Genomic DNA, 12,828 nt, shown 5'->3' with positions numbered 1-12,828 from the left:
CTCCCAAAGTGCTGAGATTACAGACATTAGCCACTGTGCCCCGCCTCAGAAAGTTTTAAAAAGTTGGATTGTTCGGTTTCTTACTGTTTTGGGAATTCTTTATGTCTTTTGAACACTGTGTTTTTTTTTTTTTTTTGATACATGATTTGCAGGTATTTTCTCCCAATGTATGGCTGGTCTTTTCATTCTCTTAACAGTATGTTTTGCAGAGCAAAACTTTTTACTTTTTTTTTTTTTTTTTTGACAGAGTCTCTCTCTGTTTCCCAGGCTGGAGTTCAGTGGCGCGATTTTGGCTCGCTGCAACCTCCGCCTCCCAGGCTCAAGCAGTCCTCCTGTCTCAGCCTCCCGAGTAGCTGGGATTACAGGCACCCGCCACTATGCCCAGCTAATTTTTGTATTTTTAGTAGAGACAGGGTTTCTCCATGTTGGTCCGGCTGGTCTCGAACGCCTGACTCAGAATATCCGCCTGCCTTAGCCTCCCAAAGTGTTGGGATTACAGGCGTGAGCCACTGTGCCCCGCCAGATTATACTTTCGAAGTTCTATCTGAGAGCTCTTTCCCTAGCCCAATTTTCCTGAGAAATTTCATAGTTTTACTTTGCATTCAGGTCTCCTTGAATATGCTTGCATATGCTTTTTTCTTTTTTTTTTTCTTTTTTGACACTGTCTTGCTCTGTCGCTCAGGCTGGAGTGCAGTGGCGCAATCTCGTCTCACTGCAACCTCTGCTTCCAGAGTATAAGCAATTCTCCCACCTCAGCCTCCTGAATAGCTGGGACTACAGGTGCCTGTCACCACACCCGGCTAATTTTTGTATTTTTACTAGAGACCAGGTTGCACCACGTTGGCCAGGCTGATCTCGAACTCCTGTGCTCAAGTGATCTACCTGCCTCAGCCTCCCAAAGTGCTGGGGTTACAGACGTGAGCCACCGCACCCGGCCTCAGTTCACTGATTTTAGGTTTTGGTGTTTTACATTTAGAGCTACCTTCGTATGCTGGCTCCAGTATTTTAACATGATATATGCGTTGTGATTATGACCGTCTTTAGTGCCCACCCTTTGATTCCAGTTTATTTAGTGCATTTAGGGAATGAGCAAAAGCTGCATGTAATCAGAATTGTCCTTAAAATTCCTTCACTTGCCTGTAGAGTACAGAGACACGGGCCGGTGCCGCACACAGTAAGGCACTCGACGGGGAGCAGAATGTGCAGCGGGCATTCCTAGCCCGCAGCTGGGAGGCTGCTTTTGCTAAATGCATGGTGTTGTTCATCGGTGGTAAATGCGTAGGAAGGTGTCGTTAACAGCATCCAAACCAAAGCCACAGGTTCATCCGGTTCCTTTGTTTTTTCTGTAGGCCAGATTTGCATTTGAGTCCAGACTAATTGTGAGGTAGTTCCAGAGAAACCTGGAGTTGTTATGAAACCCTCAATTTTTTTGGAAGAACATATTAGTCTATAACAAATTGTTTTAAAATTGTTAGAGCACAAATGGATTAGAATTTTTGTATTTTTTGTCATTACCAGTAATGTTATCTGAAGAGAATAGTGTTTGGAGCTATATTGACACAGTTCTCTATCCTAATTTTCCACTTACTGTTTTTGTGGGTTTAGAAAGATGTTTAATATCTCAGTTTCAATTTTCCTGTCTTTAAAGTAGAAACAATCATATTTCCTTACATGGCCGAGGATTATGTTTCATGGCACAAGTAAACTCACTTTGATGCCTGGTGTCACTGAGGTGGCAGTGGCAGTGGCAGAGATGCCTGCATCACCAGCGTCACCATGAGCAGTGTTGGGATGGAAGGGGAGCGTGCCTGGCTCACTGCTTTGTTGGTGCAGATTCTCTGCCTAGGTTTCTTACTTTCCTCCTGGAGTTAGAATGACACCCAAAATCTAATGCACCTTCAGGAAAATCAAACAAATCAAAGTTGTTTAAATATTAACAAAATAACACTTAAAGGGTGGTAAAAACATCATTCTGTAGACATCCTTGCATGGAAAGTGGCTGCATTAGAGCTTCGTCCCACGATCAGACGTGGAGCACAAGGTGTGCACCAGGGCCCAGTGGCAGCCAAGGCGGGTGTGGAGTGTGTCCAGCACTGGCAGTTTGCTTCTGTGGCTGCTTTGTTTTTCAAGCTGTGGGGTCTTCACTCCAAGAATGCATTCAGGATGTAACGTGTCCTGAAGGAGGGACATTCTGAAGTGGATACATTTAATTTGCCTCTGAAATGTGCTCTCTCTTCAGGTCATATATACCAGAAGTTCTGAGATTGAAGAGCTGAAAGCCACTATTGAAAATCTGCAAGAGAACCAGAAACGATTACAAAAGGAGAAAGCAGAGGAAATTGAACAACTCCATGAAGTCATTGAGAAGCTGCAGCACGAGCTGTCCCTCATGGGGCCCGTGGTGCACGAAGTCAGCGATAGTCAGGCTGGCAGTCTGCAGAGCGAGCTGCTCTGCTCCCAGGCCGGGGGCCCTCATGGGCAGGCCCTGCAGGGCGAGCTCGAGGCTGCGCTGGAAGCCAAGGAGGCCCTGAGCCGGCTGCTGGCTGACCAGGAGCGCGGGCATAGCCAGGCCCTGGAGGCCCTGCAGCAGCGCCTCCAGAGCGCAGAGGAGGCTGCGGAGCGGCAGCTGGCTGAGCTGGAGCGCAGTGCAGCTCTCAGGGAGGCTGAGGTCGAAGGCATGGCCTCCCGGATTCAGGAGTTCGAAGCGTCCCTGAAAGCAAAGGAAGCGATGATTGCCGAGAGAAATTTAGAAATTGATGCTCTGAACCAGCAGAAGGCGGCCCACTCTGCCGAGCTGGAGGCCGTCCTGTTGGCCTTGGCCCGTATCCGCCGCGCCCTGGAGCAGCAGCCCCTGGCAGCCGGGGCGGAGCCTCCCGAGCTACAGCGGCTCCGAGCGCAGTGTGCCCGCCTCAGCCGCCAGCTGCAGGTGCTGCACCAGCGGTTCCCGAGGTGCCAGGTGGAGCTGGACAGGCGGCAGGCCCGCAGAGCCACAGCTCACACGCGGGTGCCCGGGGCCCACCCACAGCCTCGCATGGATGGTGGCGCCAAGGCCCAGGTCACCGGCGACGTGGAGGCCTCCCATGATGCTGCTTTGGAACCGGTTGTCCCTGACCCACAGGTAGGCCCCCGCCGCGGGCCATGGCAGGGTATTTTTTTCTTACTCTCCTCCTACTCCTTTTCTCCTTTAATGTTAATGACTTCTCTCTGCGCTGGGCACTGGGGGCTGCAGTTGTCATGGTGGCTCATGACACAGCAGAGAAAGGGGGCCTGAAGCTCAGGCCAGCCTGGGCCTGTTCCGGGTCAGTACCCAGTGAAGCTGGGCTGAGGATTTCACTGTTCTGTACCATTTTAAGCTTACTGTTTTAAGCTTTTAAAAACAATTTCTTTCACATGATAGGGACTGTCCAGTGAAACGGAGCTCACTGTGTGAGGCGGGTCTGCTTAAGCTGCTTCTCTGGTTTCTAATCAAATGGTTTGTCTGTCGATGTACCAGTGTGAGATGTGGCAAGCGAGCTCTTCTTTTGGAGCTGGAGGCCCTGTCGGGAGTCGTCTTTTAAGGCCTCCACTTGTATTTGAGCAGAACCTTGGGAACTTGGTGCCTACCACCCCCACACCAGCTGGGTCTTTGTAGAGCGGCTCCCACTCTCAGATGCCCCAGTCCACCTTGCTCTGTGGGGTCATCCTGGGTCGGGGCAGCTTCCTGCTGGGTCCTCAGCCCCGTTCCTGTGTGGCCTGCTGTGGACGTCACTCTGGCATCCCTGCTGGCTGCCGTACTGGCTCCCAGCTCCAGGCCACCTGAGGGGCAGCCTCAGCAACAGCCTCCTGCATGCTCAGCTTTCCTCTGTCTCCTCTGTCAAGGGTGATCTGCAGCCCGTCCTGGTGACGCTGAAGGACGCACCTCTCTGCAAGCAAGAAGGCGTAATGTCAGTGCTCACCGTCTGCCAGAGGCAGCTGCAGTCGGAGCTGCTCTTGGTGAAAAATGAAATGCGCCTGAGTCTGGAGGATGGCGGCAAGGTGTGTGGGACGGGGGGGGAGGCGCGAGGCCCACCTGGGAGAGGCTGGACATGCGGCAGCAAGGTGTGCGGAGGGGGGAAGGCGCGAGGCCCACCTGGGAGAGGCTGGGTGCAGAACATGTGGGTCCTGCCCTGGGCAGAGGCGGGCATTCTGCTGAGGTGACGAGCGCAGTCTGTGCCTGCAGTGACATGTTCTCTGAGTCCTTTCTGTTCTGTAACGAGCTGTCCATAACTGTTGTGAAATTTCATACGTGCTTCATTTAAGCCACTCTATAGAAACAATCAGTTGGGTTTTTTTCTTTTAATTTGATACAAATGGATTTAACTGTGCTCGAGGGTTAGTCCCGGGTTATCTTTTCATGGGAGGACCACATCGCCCCCATGGGCCTCACCTCAGCTCAGGACTTTGATGGCCAGCGTCTGTTTTACTTTGAAAGGCTTCAGATTTATTCTTGTAATCTGTTCACCTCACTCCATGTTGTCACTTGAAAAAAAGCTGACACTTCTTTTCCCCGGGGAAGGAGGTTGCACCTTGACAATCTCAAATCGTAGCAGGGTCGAGATTTAGCGAGAAGAGCGGGTGCTGGTGCTTCTCCCACCCAGTGCACCAGGGGCGGGTCCCCAGTGCCCCCTTAGAAACACCTGCGCAGGAGCTGCCCTCTCCTCAGGGTGCATCAGGTGCGGATGGCACCTTTATTTTTTTCTCTTTTTTTGAGACAGAGTCTTGCTCTGTCGACCAGGCTGGAGTGCAGTGACACGATCTCAGCTCACTGCAACCTCCGCCTCCCGAGTTCAAGTGATTCTCCAGCCTCAGCCTCCTGAGTAGCTGGGACTGCAGGCATGCGCCACCACGCCCAGCTGATTTTTGTATTATTAGTAGAGATGGGGTTTCACCATGTTGGCCAGGCTGGTCTCGAACTCCTGACCTTAGGTGATACGCCCTCCTCAGCCTCCCCAAGTGCTGGGATTACAGGCGTGAGCCACCACGCCCGGCCTTAGATGGCACCTTTTGATGCATTGTCTGCACCTCGCCTCCTCCAGTCCAAGGCCCAGCGCAGCCCCCCTGGACACACAGCCAGCCACCCACCCTGCTCCTCCTCCTCCTCTGGGACACACATCTGTCTACCCTCCTCCTCCTCCTCCTGGACACACAGCCACCCACCCTCCTCCACCTGGACACACAGCCACCCACCCTCCTCCACCTGGACACACAGTCACCCACCCTCCTCCTCCTCCTCCTCCTCCTGGACACACAGCCACCCACCCTCCTCCTCCTGGACACACAGCCACCCACCCTCCTCCACCTGGACACACAGTCGCCCACCCTCCTCCTCCTCCTCCTGGACACACAGCCGCCCACCCTCCTCCTCCTCCTCCTCCTCCTTGTGGACACACAGCCACCCACCCTCCTCCACCTGGACACTCAGCCGCCCACCCTCCTCCTCCTGGACACTCAGCCGCCCACCCTCCTCCTCCTCCTCCTTGTGGACACACAGCCACCCACCCTCCTCCACCTGGACACACAGCCACCCACCCTCCTCCTCCTGGACACACAGCCACCCACCCTCCTCCACCTGGACATACAGTCGCCCACCCTCCTCCTCTTCCTCCTGGACACACAGCCACCCACCCTCCTCCTCCTCCTCCTTGTGGACACACAGCCACCCACCCTCCTCCACCTGGACACTCAGCTGCCCACCCTCCTCCTCCTCCTCCTTGTGGACACACAGCCACCCACCCTCCTCCACCTGGACACACAGCCACCCACCCTCCTCCACCTGGACACACAGTCGCCCACCCTCCTCCTCCTGGACACACAGCCACCCACTCTCCTCCTGGACACACAGCCACCCACCCTCCTCCTCCTCCACCTGGACACACAGTCGCCCACTCTCCTCCTCCCCCTCCTGGACACACAGCCACTCACCCTCCTCCTGCTGGACACACAGCCATCCACCCTGCTCTTCCTCCTTCCCCTCCTCCTTGCTGTTTGCTAAATGTGCCCCAACTACTCCTCCAGGCTCTGAAACCCAGAGGCTCTAACACCAGAAGTGCTGGGCAGGTATTTTATGGTCTCTAGGGTGGCACAGAAGCATGCTTGGTGCTGAAGCCTGCTGAGACCTGAGCTCACCCAAGCCCCTCGCAGCCCTCGTGAGTGTACTGCACGTTGCTGGGACGTTTCTTGCATGAGTATAGGTGCCGCCTGTTCCTGGGTCCACACTGCATGCACCTCATTGGCGTTTAGAGCCTGAAAGATTCTGAATTCCACAGAAATCAGGGAAGGACAGGCCTAGGCCCGCAGTTCTGAGGAGACCCATGAACCTGGTTCATGTGCTTGTCATGTGCTCTCGGGAAATACATTCCTGTGTGGAAAGCCCTTCACGTCTCCTGCGGCAAACAGTCTTGGGGCCCTCGTGACGGGAACATTTCTTTGAATTCTTTTTTTTTTTTTTTTTTGAGACAGAGTCTCGCTCTGTCGCCCAGGCTGGAGTGCAGTGGCGAGATCTTGACTCACTGCAACCTCCACCTCGTGGGTTCAAGCAGTTCACTGCCTCAGCCTCCCAAGTAGCTGGGATTACAGGCACCTGCCACCACGCCCAGCTAATTTTTGTATTTTTAGTAGAGACGGGGTTTCACCATTTTGGCCAGGCTGGTCTCAAACTCCTGACCTCGTGATCCGCCTGCCTCAGCCTCCCACAGTGCTGGGATTACAGGCGTGAGCCACTGCACCCGGCCCATTTCTTTGAATTCTTAAGAGAAAGCTCAGCCCTGCCTGCCAAATTCTTAGAAGTTACACACAAAGAAACTCCAAATTCATCACATAAACCACAATTTTGTGTTTTCAGTGCTCAGATATAGAACCTTCCTGTCCTTCTTCCCTTGTATGAAGCTTGTGCCCTCAGTCACCGCAGAAGTAGGTTATGACAGTTGCCTTTTAAGCAAGGAGATGTAAGCCTTGGTTCTGTTTCTCATAGAATTAAATAAACTTGAAATGTGCAGGGCTCATTGTGGAATCACCCCTGAGTGTTCCGAAACTCCCTGAAATCTGCTCATTAACACCAGACAGGTGCGACTCCTGGTGAGCCAGGTATTCTACCATGTGCCTGTTCTGTTTCACCTGCAGGGTAGGGAAAAAGTACTGGAAGATTGTCAGCTGCCGAAGGTCGATCTCATAGCTCAGGTGAAACAACTTCAGGAAAAACTGAACCGTTTGCTGTATTCCATGACCTTCCAGAATGTGGATGTTGCCGACACCAAATCTCCGTGGCCCTTGGCCTCAGCACACCTGTTGGAGAGCAGCTGGAGTGATGATTCCTGTGATGGAGAAGAGCCTGATACATCACCCCCTGTAGACACGTGTGATGCCAATATAGCCACGGGGGGTGTAACTGATGTTATCAGAAATCAGGCCATAGACGCGTGTGACGCCAATACAACCATGGGGGGTGTAACTGATGTTATCAAAAATTGGGATTCCTTGATAACAGATGAAATGCTAGAATCTCCCATTCAAGAAAAATCAGAATGTCAGGACAGGTCCCTTTCTTCACCGACCAGCGTGCTTGGCGGTTCCCGCCACCAGAGCCACACTGCAGAGGCTGGGCCCCGGAAGAGCCCGGTCGGGATGCTGGACCTGTCTTCCTGGAGCTCCCCTGAGGTCCTCAGGAAGGACTGGACCCTGGAGCCCCGGCCCAGCCTCCCCGTGACACCCCACTCAGGAGCCCTGAGCCTGTGCAGTGCCGACACATCCCTGGGGGACAGGGCGGACACCTCGCTGCCACAGACCCAGGGGCCGGGGTTGCTTTGTTCCCTGGGCGTGTCCGCAGCAGCGCTGGCCGTGCAGTGGGCCGAGTCTCCGCCGGCTGACGACCACCATGTGCAGAGGACGGCTGTGGTAGGTGCCCGCTCTGCTCCCAGGCCCTCTGTTCCGTGGGAATGTGGCCCGCCCGGCGCCATGGCAGCTGCCATTGTTTGTTCATCTCCTGACAGCGCACACCTCGCAGTGCTGTGTGGGGCCAGCTCTGCAGGACTGGCATCATGGGAGCGTTTAGACTATTTCAGTTGTGCAGGTATTTTTAAAATGCCTGAGATGCATTTGCCCGCCTCAAACGTACCCTGGGCATGCTTCTCCACTGACGCTCACTCCAACGGGCACAGCCACAGACACGTCTTCGTGTGTGATGGGTTAGGGTTCTTTGTCCAGAATGGTTTTTTAGATTTATGTTTAGGAATGCGCGCACATGTGTGTATGTGTGTGTGTGTGTGACGGAGTCTTGCTCTGTCGCCCAGGCTAGAGTGCAGTGGTGTGATCTCAGCTCACTGCAGTCTCCACCTCCCCAGGTTCAAGCAATTCTCCTGCCTCAGCTTCCCGAGTAGCTGGGACTATAGGCAAACGCCACCACATCAGGCTAGTTTTTGTAGTTTTAGTAGAGACAGGGTTTCACCATATTGGCCAGGCTGGTCTCAAACTCCTGACCTCATGATCCACCCACCTCAGCCTCCCAAAGTGCTGGGCTTACAGACGTGAGCCACTGTACCCAGCCAGAAATGCTTCATATTTTTAACAGGTTTCACATATGCTAATTAATTTTAATAATTTATGAGTTAGATCGTATTATTTCTAACAACCATTTTGGGATTTTGTGTATCTTGAGTAAGATAAAATTAAAAATCAGGTATGGTTGGGCTCACGCTTGTAGTCTCAGCACTTTGGGAGGCTGAGGCAGGAGGATTGCTCGAGCCCAGGAATTTGAGACCAGGCTGGGTAACACGGTGAGACCCTGTCTCTACAAAAAACATAAAAAATCATCTGGGTGTGCTGGTGCCACCCATGGTCCCTGCCCTTCAGGAGGCTGAGGCAGGAGGATCACTTGACCTCGGGAGGTTGAGGTTGCAGTGAGCCAAGATTGAACCACTGCACTCCGGCCTGGGTGACAGAGTGAGACCCTCCCTCAAAAAATAATAATTTAGCAGATACATATTATTTGAAACATCCATGTACTATCATTTCATGCACAAGAATTTAAATCAGAAATACTTACTATTGGCTACATTAAAATATTCCTAAAGAGCTGTGGGTGAATCTGATTAAATTGTTGGAAGCATTCGACCGGCGCGTGTTCACCAGTTTCGAGTTGTTTCATTTGGGGTCTATGTGGGAAGATAAATTCAGGCCTTTGAAAGTTTTCACCTGGCAAAGTCAGCTCTATGGTGTAATTACTCATTATTTTATGACCATTTAAAAATCTCTCTATCTGAACAGGAGAAAGATGTTGAAGATTTTATCACAACATCCTTTGATTCTCAAGAAACATTAAGTTCACCTCCTCCTGGATTAGAAGGAAAAACTGATAGAAGTGAGAAAAGTGAGTTGGTTATCTTTCATTTTTAATTTTTTATTTCAGTGGTTTCCTAGCACAGAATAGTCAAAAGAATTCCTGCATCCTTCGCCTGGTTCTGCATCTGCCCCCTGCTGACCTCCACCCCGGCTCTGCGTTTTGTCGGGTGTGTGCCTGGGGCCTCTTGACTCCTGAAAACACGCCTGTACCTTTCACACAGCGAAGGCCGCCGGCCCGGGCCACACTCCACCCTGGAATGTTCACCCTGATCCAAGGCCGGCACCTGAGCTACAGCTACAGACCTTGCTCAGATTCGTCGATTGTCCCAGTAGTGTCCTTTATGGAAAAGACACCCCAGCTCACAGTCTGTGTTCAGGTGTCTTTGGCAGGATGGAGACTGGGGTGGCGCACGCCGTGTTTCCAGGCTCTGCTGCCTTGCCTGTCCACCCTGCCCTTCCCGCCCCTTGGGGTGGACGTCCCTTTCTCTGCTGTGGGTTTCGGGGCACCGGCCCCGGAGAGGAGCCAAGGGGCCACTGACGGTGGCGTGTCCTTGCGATGGCGCGTGGGGGGCTGCGTCTCCCCGGACCTCATGGCGGGAGGTGCGTGTGCTTGACTTGGGCCTTTGTCTGTGGTGGTGCCTGCCAGGTTTCCTCCTCCCTCCGTGGGAGATGCAGAGACTGAGTATCCTCTTCCCTCTCATGCTAACACCCGCTGGTCTCAGCCTCCCTTGGTTGCCCTGGCCTGGATCAGTTGTGGTGGCGGTTACCTGCCACCCTGTACTTTTTTTAATTTCATAACTTTTTCTACAATTGTTGTCTTTTTACAAGTCAGTCACCTTTTGAGGTGCTCTAACTTTTTAAAAAATCTGTTGGATTTTTCAGCGATTTAGTGATTTTTGAGAACATGGTCACGATTTAATTAGAAATTTTAGTGTTTGCAGAGTAGGGCCAGCAGCTTTTTAATTTTGTTTGTATTTATTCGATGAGTAGTGAGCATGCAGGGTAACAGTTACGGGTGCTGAGAGGACCATTTCCTGAGCAGCCTGCGTCCCAGCTCCCCACTCAGGACTGCAGCTCCCTGGGGATGCCCACATTCGACCCTCAGAAATGTCTTCTTGTATTTGCTTTATTTTCAAACCCTATTTGCTGTTTAAAGTAGCATCTTCAGCCCTCCTAGCCCCTCGCCACGCGCCCCTTGCTACATGAGGTCCAGTCTGCACGCCCTGTGCTGTCGCAGCCAAGGTTTGCCCTTCGAGGACGCGCCCCGTGTTCTAGCAGAGCCGCTGGGAGCGTGCGTCCCCCTCGAGCCACTTTTGTTTTTCTTGGCTCTGTTTCTCCTGTGTTCTTCATTGCTGTCCTAGCACATGGTGCCCGGGTGAATGTCATCCAAGCCTTCCAAGCACAGCAGGTGCTTCCCCAACAACTCTCAGGAGCTCCCAGACGGCCCTTTGCCCCTACTCAATGGTCTCTTATTTTTCGAGGCAGGGTCTTGCTGTGTCACGCAGGCTGGAGTTCAGTGGCATAGTCTCGACTCACTGCAGCCTCCACCTCCTGTGCTCAAGTCATCCTCCCACCTTAGCCTTCCAAAGTGCTGGGATTACAGGCGTGAGCCACTGCGCCTGGTCAGCCCGCTCTTTTTTAATGAAACATGTCCCCAGAAGCCTCTGTAGAAAAGGTGTCTGGCAGGTGCTTGTTTTTGAGAACTTCCTCGTCTCCCTGGCGGTTGTCTCGTCTCCCTGGCGGTTGTCGGTCGGTTGGCTGGGTGCAGACACTTGGGTTGGAAGGTATCGCATGCCTGTCCACCGCCTCCGTGCCTGCGCCCTCCAGTGACTCGCGACCTCGGAGGCCTGCGCGGTCGGGGTGGAGGATTTCCTCGTTCGTCCTTCCTCCAGTCACGGATCCTGTGGTTTTCTCTCTTCTTTTTGTAATTCTTGTTATTCAACTATATTGGGCCTCCGGGATTGATTGTCAAATTTTCTTTCCCTGTTTCTACTTCTTTTATTTTTGTTCTCATTTCTAAGAGGTTTTCTTCAGAACTTTATTTTTCAACATTTGTGCTGAGCGTTCTGTTTCTGCGCTCATATTTTAAATTTCTCAGAACTCTTTCTTATCCTGACTGTTCCTCCCTCCTTTAGCTTTAGCTCCTTGGTTTCTTTCTTTTTTGGGGTGCGTTCTTGACTTTATTTTGGCCACAGCCAGGTGAGAGGTCCCTGCCCCTGGAGGAAGGTGTTGGGCCCTGAGGTGAAGCATGGTTTGTGCTGAAGGCACAGGGTCCGGTGGGACAGTGGGGAATGTGGTCTTGGACTTGTGGAGCTCTGACCACCCGCTGGCGGCACCTGCTGGCTGTGATCTCCTCTGGATGGAGTGGGCCGGGGCGCGGTGCTGGGCACCCATGTCTCGGTGGCACTGGGTGACAGTGCCCGCAGCAGTCACATCCCAGAGTTCCTGGTACACGCTGTGGGAGCTGCGGCTCAGGGAGATGCCAGCGTCCTCAGAGATTTCTCAAACACCTGAAGTAGATGATTTCCCCAAAGATTTCTTCATCATCATCTTTAGCTGAGATATACAGGGCAGAAGTAGGACTTGGCACCATGATTAGGCACAAAGATTCGCAGGTGGTAGGGGTGGCCTGAGGCATTTTGGGGGGTACAGGCAGCGACCCAGCACCCTGCACCCTTGCACTGCCCCTGAGGCCTTCGTGTTGCTCTCTCGGCACTTGCCGCCACTCACAAAAAGCACTTTGTTGGTTCGTTTTGTGAATGACGTGCCCGTTATTTCTCTGAGGGGCCATCGTCATCCTCCGAGGTTGTCCTCTGCTCCTCCCCAGCGTGCTCTCTGCTCAGCAGGCTGTGCCGGGGCATCATCCCCCAGGTGCTCAAGTGCTGCAGCCTCCTCTCCCCAGGGAGCTTTGTCCACACAGGGGCCCCGTCTCGCTGGCATCCTCATCCTCCTGCTTTGAGGGTCCAACACCCTTTTTCCAGGGCGCCGCCTCCTCGTCTGGGTCTCATGTCCCTGACACGATCCTGCCTCAGTTTCCAAAGCGCCTCCCTCCCTGTGGGCTGGCGCAGCTGCAGGTCTCCGGGATGGACCAGGGTCCTGTGCATTGGGAGGTTTTGAATTTTCCTCCTTGAGACCCCGTGCCCACCTGACACAGGAGCTGCACCGCAGTGGGGAGCCGCACTGCAGGGACCCCACAGCAGGCACGGTCAGCGTTTCCTGAGCAGTCATTGGATGCCCGTCCGCTGCCTGCCTTAGCTCCGTGGCTGGCGGGGAGGGTGCGGGCCCTGCACGTCCTGCTGCTCTTGAGCTTGCCTAGACCATCTGGGTTTTGTGGAGTCTTTGGGGGCCACGTCTGGAGAAGTGAGCAGAGGTCCCCTAAGGCTGGCGCTGGAGTCAGGGACTCAGGTGATGTACTCAACCTGCGAAGTTGGGTTTTCTTACTTGACGTGCGTCATTCTCACCAGGGTTATGTTTTTA

The 12,828-nt window shown here is 53.3% G+C and overlaps 1 protein-coding gene across 13 annotated transcripts in view; it reads left to right on the top strand.

The window, feature by feature from the left end:
* The window catches only part of PCNT (pericentrin), a 118,980-nt gene that overhangs the window by 82,178 nt on the left and 23,974 nt on the right, over positions 1–12,828 (top strand). For all 13 annotated transcript variants that reach the window (XM_055280027.2, XM_055280032.2, XM_063640407.1 and 10 more), the window contains 4 exons: positions 2,240–3,118; positions 3,859–4,014; positions 7,138–7,908; positions 9,277–9,379. In XM_055280027.2, coding sequence (XP_055136002.2) covers positions 2,240–3,118; positions 3,859–4,014; positions 7,138–7,908; positions 9,277–9,379 — 1,909 coding nt within the window. The remainder of the gene's footprint in view (positions 1–2,239; positions 3,119–3,858; positions 4,015–7,137; positions 7,909–9,276; positions 9,380–12,828) is intronic.

Source organism: Symphalangus syndactylus, chromosome 5 (assembly GCF_028878055.3).
Source record: "Symphalangus syndactylus isolate Jambi chromosome 5, NHGRI_mSymSyn1-v2.1_pri, whole genome shotgun sequence".
In the NCBI taxonomy this organism is placed as follows: domain Eukaryota; kingdom Metazoa; phylum Chordata; class Mammalia; order Primates; family Hylobatidae; genus Symphalangus; species Symphalangus syndactylus.
The sequence above is the reverse complement of the archived record's forward strand: the minus strand, read 5'-3'. Positions and strand labels throughout refer to the sequence as shown.